The 17,736-nt window shown below is 54.8% G+C and overlaps 2 protein-coding genes across 4 annotated transcripts; one reads left to right on the forward strand and one right to left on the reverse strand.

The window, feature by feature from the left end:
• Window positions 1-68: 68 nt before the first annotated feature.
• Window positions 69-7,408, reverse strand: DUSP11 (dual specificity phosphatase 11). Of its 3 annotated transcripts, none has more exons than XM_021291374.2 (9): window positions 7,221-7,408; window positions 6,798-6,873; window positions 5,360-5,491; window positions 4,701-4,824; window positions 4,116-4,176; window positions 3,765-3,811; window positions 3,346-3,421; window positions 2,628-2,756; window positions 69-716 (listed from the first exon to the last, which is right to left on the reverse strand). In XM_021291374.2, the coding sequence occupies exons 1-9, from the start codon at window positions 7,391-7,393 to the stop codon at window positions 464-466; spliced, it is 1,071 nt and encodes a 356-aa protein (XP_021147049.2). In that variant the 5' UTR covers window positions 7,394-7,408; the 3' UTR covers window positions 69-463. The 3 variants fall into 3 exon arrangements, with proteins under 3 accessions (XP_021147049.2, XP_005505312.3, XP_064897185.1); XM_005505255.4 differs by having other exon boundaries at window positions 69-719; XM_065041113.1 differs by lacking the exon at window positions 69-716 and adding an exon at window positions 941-1,041.
• Window positions 7,409-9,345: 1,937 nt separating this feature from the next.
• On the forward strand, window positions 9,346-16,080 carry PROM2 (prominin 2). Its single transcript, XM_013367904.3, has 23 exons — window positions 9,346-9,949; window positions 10,087-10,136; window positions 10,228-10,430; window positions 10,547-10,667; window positions 10,838-10,901; window positions 10,987-11,076; window positions 11,183-11,382; window positions 11,470-11,544; window positions 11,621-11,684; window positions 11,801-11,960; window positions 12,077-12,229; window positions 12,574-12,697; window positions 13,216-13,307; window positions 13,393-13,477; window positions 13,602-13,748; window positions 13,840-13,911; window positions 13,986-14,078; window positions 14,185-14,238; window positions 14,643-14,723; window positions 14,939-15,007; window positions 15,131-15,220; window positions 15,415-15,521; window positions 15,611-16,080. Exons 1-23 carry the CDS (start codon window positions 9,361-9,363, stop codon window positions 15,672-15,674), a joined length of 2,847 nt encoding a protein of 948 aa, XP_013223358.2. The 5' UTR covers window positions 9,346-9,360; the 3' UTR covers window positions 15,675-16,080.
• Window positions 16,081-17,736: the final 1,656 nt, after the last annotated feature.

A 17,736-nucleotide genomic window follows, 5' to 3' on the forward strand; every position in this document is an offset into this window, starting at 1 on the left:
TGCAAGTTCACCGCCAAAACTGACTTCAGCAACGGGAGGGTGAAAAGAAAACAACCAAAATCACCTTGTTTCAGGCCAAATCCTATTTCTTATTATATATTTTGGAAAGGAAGCACAAGCCCTTTTTGTCAAAGGGAAAAGCAGCTCCTGAGGATTATTTTTAGAATTATTCCAGCACTGTTTGGGTCCATGTTCATTCTCCGCATCCCCCAAAGAGCAGAGCTGCGACTCCACTGTGACACTGGGTTAAAAAATTTCAGTGAGATTTGTAAAAGAGACAGAAAACGGAAAAAATATGAAACAATTAAAGAAAATAGAGCTGTGTTAGGATGAAGAACCCTGCATTTGCAGTTCCTGATCGCTGGTGGTGACAGCAAGGCCCATTTGAGTGTTCAGACCCATCGTGTTGCTTCTCGGTGAGAAGACGCAGCCCAGGACCGGCTTTTGTCACCTACAATGTCCCCTATGCCGTTACCACAGGTCTCCTGTACCGGCGCCGGCGTTTCCTGGCTGTTTGCGTTTCCGGGGGTGGGTGGAGATGGGGGAAGCACAGTTCATCACGCCACTCGTTAGCGGGTAACGACACCTGACAGTTCCTCATCACCAAACCGCACGGTCGCTGCCTTGGCTCCATCACCCTGTGCTCCATCACCAGCTCCCGGTGTTGCGCCTGAGCTTTGACGCCTCGTCTGTGTTGGTCCTTGGTGCTGCTGGAGCTTCTGAAAGAAAATTCACAAGTCAAGGCCCCATTTGGTTGCTGCACACGGAGCCTGAAAGCGCCGGTTACAAATCCCTGCAGCCCCCCCGGGTGCACCCGGACGCTTCTGCTTCATCCTGAATGATGTGACACCCAGGAATAACACCCAAGAATAACACCAACCAGCATTCCTGTTTCTTATAACCAGGGAAGTCTGCGGCAGGAAACACTGAGCCACCTCACTTTGTTGCAGAATAAGTTTAATGAAATTAACTTTTTAATGGTTTTCTATCCCAGGCCGTCTATCATGAGCCTGTCTTGAGCTGGTTGCTCGGTGATTTGGGCTGTGAAAACAAGTACCAGGAGATAAAGAGGAAACTCTCAACAGAGGCTGCAAAGCATCAAGATAAAAACAATTCTAAAAGCTGCCTGGAGGACAGAGAAAGAGAATCCAACAAGAAACAAAGAGCCCCAAGACCCAGAGTTACTGTTGGACTAAAGCGCATGTGTAAAGCAGATGAACAGATTGTGAGGGTTTAAAAACGCAAAACTCTTTTGTCTTGGTGTCACTCCCCTTGAGAGGTACCCAGTCCAGACTGTTTCTTTGCTGCACCTTTGTTGTTGTTGTTGTTTCTGTCTTTTTCATTATTTTTATAAGCACAGACATCTGGACTATGCTACTGGACACCCAGGGTGAAGAATATTTTGCTGATGACACCAAGCTGGGAGGAGTGGCTGACACGCCAGAGGCTGTGCTGCCATCAGAGACCTGGACAGGCTGGAGAGTTGGGCAGGGAATAACCTGATGAAATTTAACAAGGGAAAGTGTAGAGTCCTGCATCTGGGCAGGAACAACCCCAGGTTCCAGTATAGGTTGGGAAATTACATATTAGAGAGCAGTGTAGGGGAAAGAGACCTGGGGGTCCTGGTGGACAACAGGATGACCATGAGCCAGCACTGGGCCCTTGTGGCCAGGAAGCCAATGGCATCCTGGGGTGTATTAGAAGGGGGGTGGCTAGTAGATCGAGAGAGGTTCTCCTGCCCCTCTACTCCGCCCTGGTGAGACCACATCTGGAATATTGTGTCCAGTTCTGGGCCCCTCAGTTCAAGAAGGACAGGGAACTGCTGGAGAGGGTCCAGCGTAGGGCAACCAAGATGATTAAGGGAGTGGAGCACCTCCCTTATGAAGAAAGGCTGAGGGAGCTGGGTCTCTTTAGTTTGGAGAAGAGGAGACTAAGGGGGGACCTCATTAATGTTTATAAATATATAAAGGGCGAGTGCCATGAGGATGGAGCCAGGCTCTTCTCGGTGGCAAACAATGATAGGACAAGGGGTAATGGGATCAAGCTGGAACACAAGAGGTTCCGCTTAAATTTGAGAAAAAACTTCTTCTCAGTGAGGGTGACAGAGCACTGGAACAGGCTGCCCAGGGAGGTTGTGGAGTCTCCTTCTCTGGAGACATTCAGAACCCGCCTGGACATGTTCCTGTGTGACCTCACCTGGGCGTTCCTGCTCCAGCAGGGGGATTGGACTGGATGATCTTTTGAGGTCCCTTCCAATCCCAAACATACTGTGATACTGTGATATTTAACAACCTCACACCCAATTCCAAGTCCTCTTGTCCCTTGGACAACTTGTGAATGTTCCAGCCCCGCTGGCAACTAACACACGAACACTGTCACTTTTGTCATTCCACATCTACAGGCACAAGTGTGTGACTCAGAGGCAAAGAGCTTTGCGGCTGGAGACACCAGGAACACTCCAAGGCTGCTGAAGTTTCAGGGAGGTTTTTGTTTTCCCCACTGCAGACTCTTGGGCAAATTGCAGCTTCCAAATTCTAAGTTTAACCTTCTTAAAAATGAGAAAGCAGCGCTCTGTTCCATCCGCTCGGCTCTGCGGCACACACAGTGGGGGAGAAGCAAACACCCACCTGGGCACTGCTAAGGGGGATCGATCCAAACGATGCGGATGATGTCTGGCCATCTGCGTTCTAGTGTCTGCTGTAGCGGCGGCTGTTTCTTCAAAGGGGCTTGAGCTCAAATTCTTTAGTCCACAGTTCCTTGAAAAGAATTCTGTATGTGACCACAAACCGTTCACTGAGTGATCACAACAGCTTGTTTACACGTAAGAGATGGGAACAGAGCTGGGGAAGGGGCTGGAGCACAAGTGTAATGGGAGTGGCTGAAGGAACCGGAATAGGACAAGAGCAAATGGCCTCAAGTTGCGCCAGGGGAGGTTGAGGTTGGATGTGGGGAACAATTTCTTCCCCAAAGGGCTGTGGGGCATTGGAACAGGCTGCCCAGGGCAGTGCTGGAGTCACCATCCCTGGAGGGCTGGACAGACGGACATGAGGTTCTCAGGGACATGGGGCAGTGCCAGGGGTGGGTTATGGTTGGACTCTGAGCTTGAGGGGCTTTTCCAACCAAAATGATTCTTATTCTATAAACCCCCCTGACCCCCTGGATCATTCCTCCCCCAAAAAAGGAGGGCAGCAGCTCTGCGGAGATCTTTAAACCAAACTGCCACCTTCCCAGACCCACTGGCCCATTCTACCTCCCTGCCCAGCAGCTCAGCAGGTTTAACATCAGTTCCTCAACAGCTGCTCTCCCTGGGCCTGTGCGCTCTTTTATGCACACAAAAAGACTTACTTTCTTTCTGATCTTTTCCGAAGATCCTGGATATAGTTGGTTCTCTCTATAGGATGCCCCCGAGACCTGTTGAACACTGTAGAGAGACAGGTCTGAGTTAAGTCATCTTTGAAGCAGCAGAGCGCTTAAACCCTTCAAGAAGGATTTTAACCTCTTAAATCAGTATCTCCAAACTCAGGACACGTGTTCACTCAACCCTGGTCAGCTCTATAGTCAATACACTTAACTCCTTCTTTCCAATCACCTCAAAGAAGCCCAAACGCTTCCCCCACTTTCTGTTCTACACAACAGGAAAACACACACATAACAGTAAAATAAATTTACCTCCCTGGAGTTGGCCCAAACCCTTTGGCCACCTAAAACCACAAGCCCACGATAAACATTTTGCCCCTGAACAAGAAGAACATAGGCATACGTACACTCTATGGCAGTATCAGCCTCCATGCCTTCAACATCAATCAGGTACCTGAACAGATCAGCAAGAAAGCTCTAATTATACAAGTAACTACAGAAATACTGATGGGTTAGCAGGGATGCAAAAAGAATTAACTGGGAAGGCTTTAGAGCTTCTATTTACAAGCCAGAATGGAATATCAGCGTCCAGTCTGCTGGAATTTGGGATAAAAAGTGCCACAACAACAATCTTCTCAAAGCTGAAAAGCTTTAAATCCTCCCAAGGCTGGGATCACACACGTCACTTGACTCTTGTTCTACTGGTGCAACAAGAAGCTGCTGATGCCACCACATAACTCAGTTTACGGACAACTCACCTACAGACCAGGTAGCCAGTTCTGTTTAATCCATGTGTGCAATGAACTCCGATGAGTTTATCTGCAACACACAATAACCAGGTGATATTAAAGTGTTTTTCCCCAAAACCCAACCAGAACAAACCCATTTGCATTCAACCCCCAACAGTGACACCAGCACAAATCAACAGAAATGCCCATGCAACAACATCACTATGTTTATGTCTAATTAGCACCGGTCATTCAGCTCATTAGCTTGTTTAATTCTGTGAGCTCATCTGCATTGTATGCAGCTTACTGCAGGAAAGAGGGTTTAATAAAAGCTCCACAAAAACATATTGCATGTTTCCCAAGCTACCAACAAGCAATCGGTATTTACAGCCAGTCTAGAGATGGAGGCTCAAATCAAACTCAAAGTCCGACTCATTGCCAAATTATCCAATAATTATTGATTATTCCTTTCCCACAACAAACTGATCTTATTGCCTTGACATGCGCACACCAAGAGCAGGAAAATAAATTAATTGTGGTCAGTAAAACATCACTGGACCCCAAATCTGCAGCGTCCTTCCCCAAAACAGCAACGTCAGGGAAATCCACACTTACCGTTGTCTTGGTTGTCTCTCAAAAACTTGTCTACGACACATTTGAATTGAAAAATGGTGTGTTTGTTTGGTATTTCATGTCCCATCGTCAAGATCTTGGAGTAGCAGAGTGTTGCTGGCAGCTCCTGTAAGAAAGAAAGTCAATAATTTGCAGAAAAAGCACAAGGATTCTTATCAATTAGAGAACCTTAAGCCACAAATCAAGTTTTTCAACTAAGCTCAAAAGAGCAACGACACAATTTTGGGTAAGAAAACTTCTGTTTTACATCCAATATTGCATTTTTATTTCTCCTGCCTTTACTTTTTTCTCTCAGGAAAGCAGAACACCCTTCCCAGCGAGTCTCCAAATGTTTGATACAACAAGCCAAAGCTGGTTGGAATCAGCTCTTTGCTCCGGAGAAGCTACAAAAAGCAGCTTCAGGGGATCCCAAAACTTGTGGCGGTTGGTACAAAGAGAATCTGCACCATGGGGGTTGAAGATCAAGGACAAAATCTCCATCCTGATGGGCCTGTGATGCTTCAATTCATCCCCCGCCACAGGATTTGAGAGACTTACAATCTTTAAAGTTATTTTCTCGCAAGAAATACCTTCAAATTATTCTCAGCAATATCAGGGCTTACACAGAGCTTCGCCGCCCCAGCGGTGAGACCCAGACTGACCTCCGGCCCATAGTAGCGAGTTGTGTACGTCAGGTCAATGATCAGGCCTAGTTCTTCTTTCTGCTCTTTGATTTTCTTAATGAGGTCACGAGGTGAAAACCTCTCCTCTGGATGAAGGTTCCGGTCAAAGCTCTGAGGGGAAATAAAGTTGTAAGAGCTGAGATTAAACTCAGTTGTATCATGACTGGTGGGAAGAGGTCTGTGCTGCAGAACCTCCCAACAATCATGAAAACGTTTTGGTTGGAAAAGACCTTCAAGTTCATCAAGTCCAAATGTTCCCACCCCTACACTGACCCACGTCCCTGAGAACCTCATGTCCGTCTGTCCAGCCCTCCAGGGATGGTGACTCCAGCACTGCCCTGGGCAGCCTGTTCCAATGCCCCACAGCCCCTTGGGGAAGAAATTGTTTCCACATCCAACCTCAACCTCCCCTGGCGCAACTTGAGGCTGTTTCTTTGTGTCCCTGACTCCTGTCAGCTCCTGTTCTCCAGCTGAACCCCCCAGGTCCCTCAGCCGCTCCCGTCACACTTGTGCTCCAGCCCCTTCCCTTCTCTCAACTTGCTCCAGCACCTCAAGGTGTCTCTTGGTGTGAGGGGCTCAAAACCAAACACATTCCACCAAAGAGAAAGACACAAGTGAGAAGCAAAGGTGCAGGCAGACACACACACAGGTTACACCGAGCCAAAGCAGGACACGCTCAGGTCCTCGCTGCTCTGGGACTGTTCAGCTGAGCATGTCCAGCGCTGACTGATGACTTCAGACTGGGGCAGAGCACCATGGCCTGACAAACACGCTCAGAAACAGAAGGTTTCGTTTGGTGAAAGCTAGAAAATAGGCTTTCAGCTCAAATGGAGGTGAACAAACACTGCTCCCTGTCATGAGCTGCGCAAGCCCCACAGATGTGACTTACAGTGTTTGTTTTAGGGGTAACTCAAACCCCTGTGGGGTGGGACTCTCCCCCAGCATGGACCATCGGGGACCTCCCGGCACAGCCAGGTGGGCAACCTGTACACCAGCAGCATCACATCACCCCATGCAACCTCCGCTCCCCAAACTCTGGCACCGGCTTCATCTGGCTGTGTGGAGACCCAGCAGTTCTGGGGGGGCTGCCCATAGTATCCCCTGCCCTGACAGAGCCACCCCAGATAGAGCTCCTTGTATCTGGGGTGCCTGGGCGGTGCTGCCAGCTCCAAAAAACCTGCCAGCAATGCCCAGAAGCTGCTTCTGGTGAACGTCAGCACAACGCTGACACACACAGGCTGCTCTGTGCTCCTCCCTCCCCCAGCTTATAACCCAACTACCAAAAGCAAACAACAAAACAACCCACTGACACTCTTTTTCTTTTCTGAAGGAATTCACTCACTGATTCTCCGCAAAGCGACGCTTCCCCACAGCCGCTTTCCACCCCACCCAGCCCATGGCACCGGCCGGCACTCACCCTCTTTAGCGGGACCTTGAAGGCGATGAAGCGGGTGCCCGGGATCCTCCTGCCCAGCGGGATGTAGTCGGTCCACCTAAAACCCCGCAGCACGGAGCCGTTAAACCTGCGAACCGCGGATCCAGCCCCGCGCTGCCCCCCGGCCCGGGGACCCAGCACAACCCCCAGCCCGGGAATCCTCATCCCCCGGGAATCCTCATCCCCACACACGCCGTGAGGCCCCGCGGGCTTTACACCGGGCCCTGCGATACGTTAAATAGAACGGGCGAGCGGCGCCGGTGCCAGGGCCCGAGTGGGCCCCGCGGCTCCCGTCAGCAGCGGGCCGGACGCGGCCGGAGCGCCCCGGAGAAGCCCCCGGGAGGCCCCGAGACCGTGAAGAAGCCGCGGAGCTGCGTGAGGAGAAGGCGGGAGAGCAGAACCCACCGCTGCGGGACGCGGGAGGCCCCGCCGCCCACCATGATGGCGACACGGCCAGCATCCGGCACGCCCAACGTCACCTCCGCTTCCGCCGCCGCTGCTTTGACGTCGCGCGGCCCCCGTCCGCGCCGGCTAAACGACCCGAGGCCACGCCCACGTCCAGGAGACCACGCCTCCATTCTGGATACCACGCCCCCTGTGGGCCAGGCCCTGTCTGGCGGCGTCTGGGGGTGTGGCGCCGCCTCGCGGTCAAAAATGGGTACAACAGCTCCGGAACCAGTACCGGCATCACCTTCCCAGTCCCAGAGCGAGCATCACTGCCCAAGCACCAGCATCGCCTTCCCAGTATCAAAACCAGGATCACCACCCCAGTACCTGTGTCACCAGTCCAGTACCAGAACCATCATCACCACCCCAGTAGCAGCATCACCTTTCCAGTACCAGAACCAGCATCACCAGCCCAGTACCTGCGCCTCTGCTCCAATATCGGAATCACCTTCCCAGTACAAGAGCCACCATCACTGGCACAGTGCCAGCCTCACCTCAGTATCACAATCACCTTCCCAGTACCACAACCAGCATCACTGCCCCAGTACCAGAGCCAGCATCACCTTCCCAGCATCAGCATCACTTTCCCAGTATAAGAATCACCTTCCCAGTACCAGAACCAGCATTGCTGCCCCAGTACCAGCATCACCTTCCCAGTGTCAGCATCACCTTCCCAGTGTCAGCATCACCAGCCACTGTGCTGGTACCAGCATCACTGCCCCAGTACCCTGGGTCACCCCAGAACCAGCATCACAGCCCCAGGACCGGCATCCCCACCTTGCACCACACTGATACCAGCCTCCCCAGTACCAGCATCCTCACTCCATGCTGGTACTGACACCCACTGTACCATCACCCCCAGTACCAGTATCCCCCATCCCACTGGGAGCATCCCCTACCAGTACCACCCAAGGACCATCACAGGCTCCCCAGCATGGCCACACAACACTGGGAACAGCAGATGCCCCTCGGGGCAGAATAAAAACAACCCCAAAGTACCAAAAGCCCTCCATCCCCACCAGTTGGGGTCACCAGTGCCACCCTTGGACATGGAAATGACCTCCTGAAAAAAAATATCATTGTGGGGATGGGAAATCATTGGTGTGGGAAAATATGGCGGGGCTGAAGAAAAATGTCTTGAGGCTGGAAAATCATCATGGGGATGGGAAATCATCGTGGGGATGGAAAATTGTTGGCATGGGAAACAATTGTGGGGCTGGAAAATCATCGTAGGGATGGGAAACAATCATGGGGTTGGAAAATTGTTGGATGGGAAACAATCGTGGGGCTGGAAAATCATTGTAGGGCTGGAAAATCATCACCAGCATCATCATCACCATCACCACCCCAGTACCAGTGCGGGCGGTTGGGGCTGCTTTGCCGTACGCAGACACATATACATATATACATATATATGTGTGTACTGTGCATGTCATGGCTCTTCAGCCTCCACGCTTTCCTGGCCCTGGGAGTTTTGTCCCGGGTTGGGCAGGATTTTCCAGTCGGTAGCAAATAATTTCGAGGGGGTGGTGGGGACCAGCGCCCTGTGCCCAACCTGGGAAGACACGTCTCCAGTCGGGAGAAAAATCCCCTTTTTTTCCAGAAGGAGGAAAACCACCCGGATTAGTGTTGACGCCGGGAGGACGGAGGCGTCGGTGGGGAAGGGCCGGCTTGACTTGCCCAGATGAGCAGGAAACCCGTTTTTTGGGGTGCCCCGCGGTTGTCTGGGCACACATGGGGGTTGTTCCCCCCTCCTCACGCTGGGGAAATCAGGTTGAACCTCCTTCGTTTGCAGCTAAGCCTATAATTAGCGCTCGGGCTGTGCTGGTGAGCAGGATGTGGCCCTGAGAAGGTGCTGCGGGTGCCTCGGGGACCGGCTGAGCCCCAAAAACTCATCTCACACATGGTTGACAAGTGGGCGGGAGGTGACTGTCCCTCTCCATGTGTCCCCCCTGCTCTGCCTTCTCCTTCCCAGCCCATTCTTGGACCTCAAAATGCTTTTGCAAAGGGCCGTTGTGCCCTGTGGGTGCACCACAAGGGCTTTTCCACCCCCCAAGCAACGCCCAAATCCCTGATCCCTCTTTCCAAAGTGGCTACTATGGGAACAAGCCCCCTCCAGCCGGACAACAAGGGGTTCACCACCTGTCCTTCTCCCCAAAACCCCAGTGTGGGCTTTGCAACTCATTTTGGGAGCAGCCTTGACCATGGGGACCCTGCGGCGGTGACTCAGGGATGCCGGGGGTTGCGAAACAGGCCTGGGATGGTTTGGGAGACGCCTCCACGCAGCCCCGCCAAGCCCAGCCGCCCCGGGGAGCCCGGCGGGGGAACAAGCCACGGCAGCGTCTGGGCTGTGCGCGGCGGACGACCCGTCAGGCAGGTTTCCTGCAGCCGGAGAGAACCGTCTGGAGCCGGGCATGTCCCTGCGCCCGCTCACAGGCTGACGGAGCCCCCCGGCTCTCTCCTCGCCGCCGAAACCATGCGAGCGGCCGGCTTGCTGCTGGCTTGGGCGCTGCTGCGTCCCGTGGGCACCCAGCAATGCCACCTGGCCAGCGGCGTGCTCCGCTTCACCGACACGCACGCTGAGATCCGGGTGCCGGCGCTGCACCGGGTGCCCAGCTCGCTCGATCCCCTCTACGGCCTTGTCCGGCGCTGCCTGGATCTCATCCAGCAGAACCCGCTGCCCACAGGTGAGCCCGGAGCCGGGACCCCCCACCATGGGTGCCATCAGCACCCGGGTGTCACTGGCTGCAAACCCCGTGTCCAGGGAGGGTTGGGGGTGCATTGGGTGGGACCTTTTTTACCAATGCCGTGGTTTCTTCGGCAGAGCTGCTCAGGGCAGCCCTGAACAACCCCAGCTCGGTGCGGACGGCACAGGTGAGCTGGGACGTGGGGTGGGGGATCCCGCCCAGGACAGGGCACCCAAAAGCTGGGTGCATGGGTGTGACAAACCTTTCTTGTTGCATAGGTGGTGCAGTATGAGCTGGGCTATGTGGTGTGTGCCGCGGTGGCCCTGCTCTTCACCGTGGCCGTGCCGGTGGCTGGGATGTGTTTCTGCTACTGCCGGAGCCGCCGGCGGTGCGGGGGCCGCCTGCGTGCCCACCGGCGCTCTCTGGGCTGCCGCCGCCACTGCTTGGTGACCTGCCTGTCCCTCACCTCCCTCATCATCCTGTGAGTCCCTCCAAAGCACCCATGAACCGGTCCTCTCACCCCAGGAGGGGACATTGTGTCCTATAGGGCTGAGGTGGCTTCATCGGGCAGCCCCGTCAGCACCTTGTCCCCTGCAGGACCAGCGTCATCTGCGCCTTTGTCGCCAGCCAGCGGGTGAAGGGACAGATGGAGCCAGGGCTGAGGGCCGTGCCGGCCACGCTGCACACCCTGCGGCAGCACATTGCCAACGTCCCCCAGGTGCGTCCCCGAGTGGCCACCCCACCCCAGCAGTACAGGGACAGCCACACTGCCCTCCCGGAGCAGTTTGGGGGGCAAGAAGAGGCTGCGCAGCTGCATTAAAAATGACAACGTGGGGTCCCCTCCTGGCTGCTGCCACCCCCAGCTGACCGGCTCCTCTCTCCTGCCAGGGGGTGCAGATGGTTGTGGACCAGTTTGAGGTGCCCCGGCAGCAGATCATCTCCGACCTGGGTGGTAAGCACCGCACCGGGCACTGGCGCGTTCTATCCTGAGTTTTTGGCCGGGATGAGATGCTGACGGGGTGTTTGATGCCTTACAGGGCTCAGCCGGAGCGTGGGTCTCTCCATCCACGCACAGCTGAAGGCCATGACCTATGCGGCGCTGGCAGAGCTGCAGGACAGGGCTGGAGGTAACGCCGAGCGCGGCTCTCCTGCGGGGCCGGTGCTAAAGCCTCGCCAGAGAGCCGGGGCAGCCGAGCGGAGCAGCGTGAACTAGCCCTGGGCTTTCTCTTTAAGACCTACAGACCTCGCTGCACCATTTACAGATTCTCGACAAGACGGTGCGGGAGCTGGCGGCGGCGCGGGCCGAGCTGGAGCCTGTGCTGCGGGAACAGCGGCGGCGCACGGTTGCATTGCTGGATGACCCGCGCTGCACGTCCTGCGCCAGCGTCCTGGGCAGGGCACAGAGCCTGGAGCTGGGCGCCGACTACGGCAAGGTGGGACGGGGCGCTGGACCCCCCATCTCATCCTCATCATCACCACACTGGCATCCCCAAAACTCACAGGTTATCTTCCACCCCAAGGTGCCGTCAGTGGAGAAGGTTTTGAAGGCGCTGGCTGGTCTACCCCGAAGTGACTTTGCAGAGATGATTCGCCAGGTTTTGGGGGTTGGGGTGCAGCCAGGGTGGGTCTGGCACCCAGACGAGGCGCTCAGCACCCCATCTTTCCTTGCAGGGCAACGGCACCTTCAACTCCATCCCGGAACTGGCTGTGGAGAGGATGGCGCAGCTCATCCAGGGTGAGTGGGACGGCCAGAGTGAGCGGGGACACCCTCCATGGTGCAAACCCCATTTTGGGGGTGTAGGGTGGCAAACAGGGACCGGCTGTCCCTCCAGCATGGCCTTGGCCCTGCAGATCTGCGGGATGAGATGGGCCGCGTGACGGAGAAGGTGCAGTCCATCGCTGACAGCTTCCCCCTCCCCGAGTACACCCGCCCTGCCAGCGAAGCCCTGGGGAAGGCGGAGGAGCGGAGCCGGCCGTACCTGCGGGAGGTGGAGCGCTTCGAGCACTACAGGTGACACCGGGGAGCACCACAGGGGACAGGGCGTGTGGCAGAGATGGGCACTGAACCCCCACTGAGCCCCCAGCCCCGTATCTCAAGGCCTCTATCCCTGCCGCTCCTTCCTCCAGGTGGATCGCGGGCACAGTGCTGTGCTCCATCATCCTCCTCATCCTTGCCTGCAACGTCACGGGGATGGCCCTGGGGACCTACGGGCTCTCCAAGCGGGAGGATCCGAGTGACTACGAGTGCCGAGGAGAAGCCGGCGCTAAGTTTCTCCTGCTGTAAGCACCTCTCAATGCCCTGGGTGGGGAACCATTGCCACCTCACACCCCCCAAAAAATAACAGAGGGGCAAAGCCGAGGGAAGAACAGGCCAAGCGGAAAGGTTTTTTGAAGCCACCGCCTGCGCCGGCGGGTTTGGGAGAAGCGGCTCCTCCCTGGCAGCTCCGGCACCGCGGCCCCACTGCCTGGCACACCCGGCTCCTGCGGGCCCTTCCCAGGCAGAGCCGGCGTGCCCGGGCGCAGGGACCCGCGGGGCTGCAGCCGGCCGGGCAGGTCCCCACAGGCTTTTCTGCCCACTCGGGTCTGTAAAGCTGCTGTTGACACCTCCTCTCCCTCTTTTTCAGCGGCGTGGGCCTGGCTTTCCTGTTCTCCTGGCTCCTCATCCTCCTGGTTTTCGCCACCTTCCTGGTTGGGGGCAACATCCAGACGCTTGTTTGCAGGAATTGGGTCAATCAAGAAATTTATAAGGTGGGTCGCCACACGTCCACCTGTTGGTCCATAAATCTCTGCCTGCGTGCACCAAAGTGCCTCCAAACACTCTGTGCTCACCCCTAAAACCATGCGGAAAAGCTCCATCCTAAACCACAAGATTAAGTTTAGGATTAGGATTTGCATCAGCAGCGGGGGATCGCCCTTGTGCTGTTCATTTGCTTGAGGTGATGACGCTCTTACCTGCAGAACCCTTGTCATCTGGTCGTTTGGGGATCCCTGGGGAGCTGAGGGGCAGTGACACATTGCGATGGGGCTGGGATCAGGGTTGGGAATGGGATCAGGGCTTGTCCTGCAGCTGGGCACACGCAGGGAGGTCCCCGCTGCTTCCCGTCCGAACACCGTCCAACAAGGTTCTGTAATGGGGATCGCAGAAAAAACTGCAAGATTAGCTCTGGCTGGTACCCCAGGATGTACCTGCAAGGGCAAAGCACCCCAAAAATTATTGCTAGGATTATATGCACCTGACCCTTTTGTTTTCCTCCCATTTGGTCCAGTTCATCGACACCCCCGGGAACCTGCCGCCATCCATGAACCTCACCCGCCAGCTCAACCTCCGCAGGGATTCCAACCTCAGCGCCACGTACCGGTGGGTGCTGCAGGAGCCACCTCTGCCCCCCCCACACCTAAGGGCTTATTTGGGGTCACGCTGCCAACGACCCTTTGCCTTCCAGGGAGTGCAAGAGTGGCGCGGGGCTGTGGGAGGTGCTGCAGCTCGATAAGTCCTATGACCTGGATGAGCACCTAAAAACCCCCAAGGTGAGGGCTGGCGCTGGCCGGAGCTCCCGTTAACAGCATGGGGATGCATGAGCTTTACTGGGGTTACTGGGATGGAGGCGGCTGGCCCTAACCCTGCAGCATTCTCCCCGTTTTGCCCCTGCAGTACACGGCTGATTTCCAAAAACGCCTGGGCGACTTCACGGCGCGCCTGGGCGATGTGCGGCTCCTCCGCAGCGAGGGCAGGCAGGACCTGGAGACCTTCGCCCGCAGCGGTGTGGACGAGGTGGACTACGGGCGCTTCCAGGAGGAGGTGAGGAGATGCCCAAAGGTCCCCGGTCCCTGCTGTGGTGGGTAGAACAAGCTTCCAGGCTTGGATTTTGGGTGACTCCATCTTCCCCCAGATGAAAAACCCTGTGGTGCAGACCAGCCTCCCTGCCTTGGCGAGAAGCCTCGAGGGGCTGCAGAAAATGCAGGTGAGCGGCAAGGTGGGTTGTGGGCGCTGTTTGTGCACCCATGGGGACATCCTCACCACGCTGTCCCCCTGCAGAGGAACAGCACAGTGGCAGGACGGCTGGCCACCGAGGCCCGGGCCCTGTGGCAGATGCAAAACTCCACGGTGCAATGGCAGGAGGCTTTGGTGGTGAGTCCATGCTGGGCTCGCGGTGTTGCCAGCATTTTCCTGGCGGTGTCCTCATAATGGGGGGGAAACAAGGATTTTCCAGCCTTCTCACCTCCCTGTCCCGCAGGCAAAGCTGGCGGAAAGCGTCCGGTTCCTCTCCCGCTTGGCACCGCACCTCCAGGTACTCGCGTGATTTCTTCCAGCTTTGAAAAATACATGGTGGGCTGTGAGTCCCACCTGCCAGTGCCCTAAGAAGCCAGTTACAGGGTAATGGGAGAGCCAGGAAAAATGCCAATCAGGGAGGATCAGCCTCCTTTATTATTAATACTTAATTTGCTGCTGCAAATCTGAAATCTCCCTGCAGCATTCACAGCATTTCAGTGTCCCCTGGCAGAGCTGTCCCATGGTGTTTAATCTTACCCACTCCCTGCCAGGAGATTTATCCACTCAGGGCAGGTCCCCCTTTCCCTGTCCTCTGATAATCAGACCCAATTCAAAGCTCAGCACATGCATGTCCTGCTCCCAACACCCCTGGGGCACCCGTCATGCTGCTGGGTGCTCTGAGGATGCTCTGCCCTTCCCCAGGAGCGGGTGAAGACCACACTGGCCACCACAGCCTCAGTGGAAGCCCAACTGCCTGTGCAAGCCCAGCAGATTCTCCGACAGGTGAGTCAGGGCTGGATTAGCCCTCGGGGGGTACAAAACTCCCCACAGCCGGAAAGAAAGAACGAGAACTGGGCGCTGCAAGAGGGGAAGAGGCACCCAAAGCCTCCAGCTCTCATTTCCCAGTCTGACGTTAGCCCAGAGCTGGCTGGAGTGGGGCTGGAGCTGCGTTTGGGGAGTGCGGTGCCTGCCCCCCATGCTGCCTTCCCTCTGCCCAGGAGATCGGCTGCTTCACCAGGAAGGAGCTCCGGTACTTCGCCCAGTACCTCAACTGGGTTGGGCAGACGGTAGGTGCTTGTCTTTGCTGGGGGGGGATTCTTCAATCCTCAGGGATGCTGAACCAGGGCAGCAAAGTGCATCCCCCCCAAGCCAGGAACAGGTTTATGCCTCATCTCCATTTCTTGTTGCAGCTGAGGGAGGACGTGGCTTCGTGCCAGCCGCTCGCCACGGCCCTGGACAATGGGCGGGTGATCCTATGCGACCGCATCACCGATCCCTGGGTAAGGATGCTGTCCTCGTCTGTTTGCAGGGGACCAGCACAAAGCATCCCAGCACCAAACAGTGCAAATTCAGGGCAACCAGGACCATGAGCAGCCCTGACACCCCACAACCAGCCACCTCCAGGCTCCCCAAACCCCAGGGGCTGCCTCTCCGCACACAGCTCAGCGGGGACTCCTGTGTTCTCTCCTTGCAGAACGCTTTCTGGTTCAGCCTGGGCTGCTGCACCTTCTTCCTCATCCCCAACATCATCTTCGCCATCAGGCTCTCCAAACATTTCCGTCCCATCCGCAACCGGCTCATGTAAGCGGCAGGCGTGGGGTGGGAGGATGCAGAGGTGGGAGATGTGGGCTCCTCCTCAACCTCCACAATATTTTCTCCTCCTTCTGCAGCTCCACAGGGTCAGAGGAGACCTGTCCCTTCCACATCCCCCGTGTCACAGCACTCAAGCTCTAGGATGGGGGGTCTGCCAGGTGCCCTGCACCCCAGGAGCTCCCAGCAAACTCATTCCCAAGCCTTGCAGGGCTCTGGGTGCCTCCAGCATCTCACAGGACTCCGGGTCCCTCTGATGTCTCTTCCTAGGTGTCCTTCAGCATCTGAGCATCCTTCCTGGGTGTGGGGCATGTCTCCACGCTCTGTGGGGCTCTGGGTCCCTCTGGCATCTCTTCCTCGGTGTCTGAAGCGGCATGGACACTCTCACAACCCGGTTGATCCAGGGCGAAGGAGAAGGATCCCCCATAGCTCCCATTAACCCCTAGTGTACCCCTTGCAGGGAAAGACACCCACCCTCTGCCCCACGACACTTCCCCACACCCGGGACACCCGGCCAGGAGCACATTAAAGTTCTCCCCAGCCAAACCCACCACCGTGTGCTTTATTTTGTGGCCACCATCACTCCCATTTTCTCCAAGGAACACATTCATGCCCAGTTGGGGTAGGTGGCAGCCCCGAGAGGGCTTGGCCACCAGGTCTGGGCCTGCAGGACCCCCATCTCCACCCCCCCAGAGACCCAGCATACACAACCCTGAGGGCCCTCCTGGAACTGTTGATTAGAGCTTAATTAGACCTTAATTAGAGGTGGGGTCTTAGGGGCACAACTGCAGGTGGCTTCTGGTCCATCCCCCCTCCAAAGGAAGCCCAGGCAAGGGCTTTGACTCCCAGTTTGTAAAGCTTTAGGGCATGAAATGCCCACTTTTCCTTCATATTCTTGATCCTCTGATTCCAAAGCGCTTTGTCCAACCAGCAAATCATTTACAAAATCTACATGGGAGGGAGCAGATCAGCCCCTTCCAAGTGAATGGGGATTTCCGAGTATTTCCCTCACCGAAATACTGTTTGCTAAGCGACAGAGAAATGACCCATTTTTATGCATTATTAAAAGGCAACTGCCACCCACAGCCAGCAGTAATGTGCAAAATACCTGGTTTATGCATTATTTAGGTTATTGCTGCCTAGAGCCAGCTGGTTTCTTGCAGTATTCGCCTGCAGAGGTCAGCACTGCAAAGGCTTTTTGCAAGAGGAATTTGGGGAGCTGAAGCCCAAAGGAAGATGTTTGCTCCATGCCCAGGGATGGCCTCAGCCCATCTGGAAACTATTTGGTGGTATCATCTGCAAAAATCAGCTTTAAAAATGGCATATTTTGTGTTCAGAGGAAGATTGGTGGTGGGAAGAAGTGATGTTAGTACCTGGGATTCAATCAGAAAATACATCAGTGACTCTTCTGCTCCAAGCTGGGTCTATTTTGAAGGCTCAGTCATGAAATTCTGAGATGATAATTAAAAGGGAAACGTCTGCCTCATTTTTATAAACCCCTCTCAACACTATTACTATGTTTTAAATCAAATTATACCCATCCTGTGGTGCAGGAGAGCAAAGAGATTATCTGCTTTAAATGGTAAGTAATGTACATGTTCATCAATTGATTAAAAAAATACACAGGTTTGCACACAACTGAGCCAAATTCAGCTGGATCTTCTTCTTCAAGTTATTTGTAGTAGCTGGGTCACAATAAATACAAGATAAGCACATGGGTAAGCAATGAATAACAGAGAAGTTCACCCCAAGATAGATGCATATTATAAATATGTGTGGTCACCACTGAAAGATCTCTGTTCCCTGCCTGGAATGTAGATGGATTAAAAACGTGAGTGGTTGCATCTTTGAGTTAATTATAAATGCCCAATGAAGAATCCAGAAAATTCTTCTAAACCAACTGGAGGGCACTTGATTTTTTAGGAAAGAAAACAAAGAAAAAAGCAAACAAGCTGGATAATGATTCCTCACCCAAAGCAACATCACGGTTTATGATTAACCTCCAGTCCCTGAAGAGATCCCCTCGCACAGACCAACACACCTTCCCTCTGCTTTATTACTTGTATTAATGAATTAAAGACTGAAATTAGCTCATTTCCAGCTCTTAGGTGGGGTGTTTTTTTACAAAAAGTGGGCATCAGAGGGTTTTGGGTTTTTTTCCATCTCAGTTTTATTGGGATCCATGTTCTCTGCACATCTAAGAATT

This window comes from Columba livia, chromosome 25, assembly GCF_036013475.1.
Source record: "Columba livia isolate bColLiv1 breed racing homer chromosome 25, bColLiv1.pat.W.v2, whole genome shotgun sequence".
NCBI classification, from domain to species: domain Eukaryota; kingdom Metazoa; phylum Chordata; class Aves; order Columbiformes; family Columbidae; genus Columba; species Columba livia.

Excerpts from the sequence above, each read along its gene's own strand:
- DUSP11 (XM_005505255.4), bottom strand. The coding sequence starts at position 7,393 with ATGGAGGCGTGGTCTCCTGGACGTGGGCGTGGCCTCGGGTCGTTTAGC. Across the intron at positions 6,874-7,220 it reads GCCTCCCGCGTCCCGCAGCG|GTGGACCGACTACATCCCGC; the intron begins GTGGGTTCTGCT and ends GCGGGGTTTTAG. Across the intron at positions 4,825-5,359 it reads CTCGCTACTATGGGCCGGAG|GAGCTGCCAGCAACACTCTG; the intron begins GTCAGTCTGGGT and ends TCTTTCTTACAG.
- PROM2 (XM_013367904.3), top strand. The coding sequence starts at position 9,361 with ATGGGAACAAGCCCCCTCCAGCCGGACAACAAGGGGTTCACCACCTGT. Across the intron at positions 13,912-13,985 it reads AGGGGCTGCAGAAAATGCAG|AGGAACAGCACAGTGGCAGG; the intron begins GTGAGCGGCAAG and ends GTCCCCCTGCAG. Across the intron at positions 15,221-15,414 it reads ACCGCATCACCGATCCCTGG|AACGCTTTCTGGTTCAGCCT; the intron begins GTAAGGATGCTG and ends CTCTCCTTGCAG.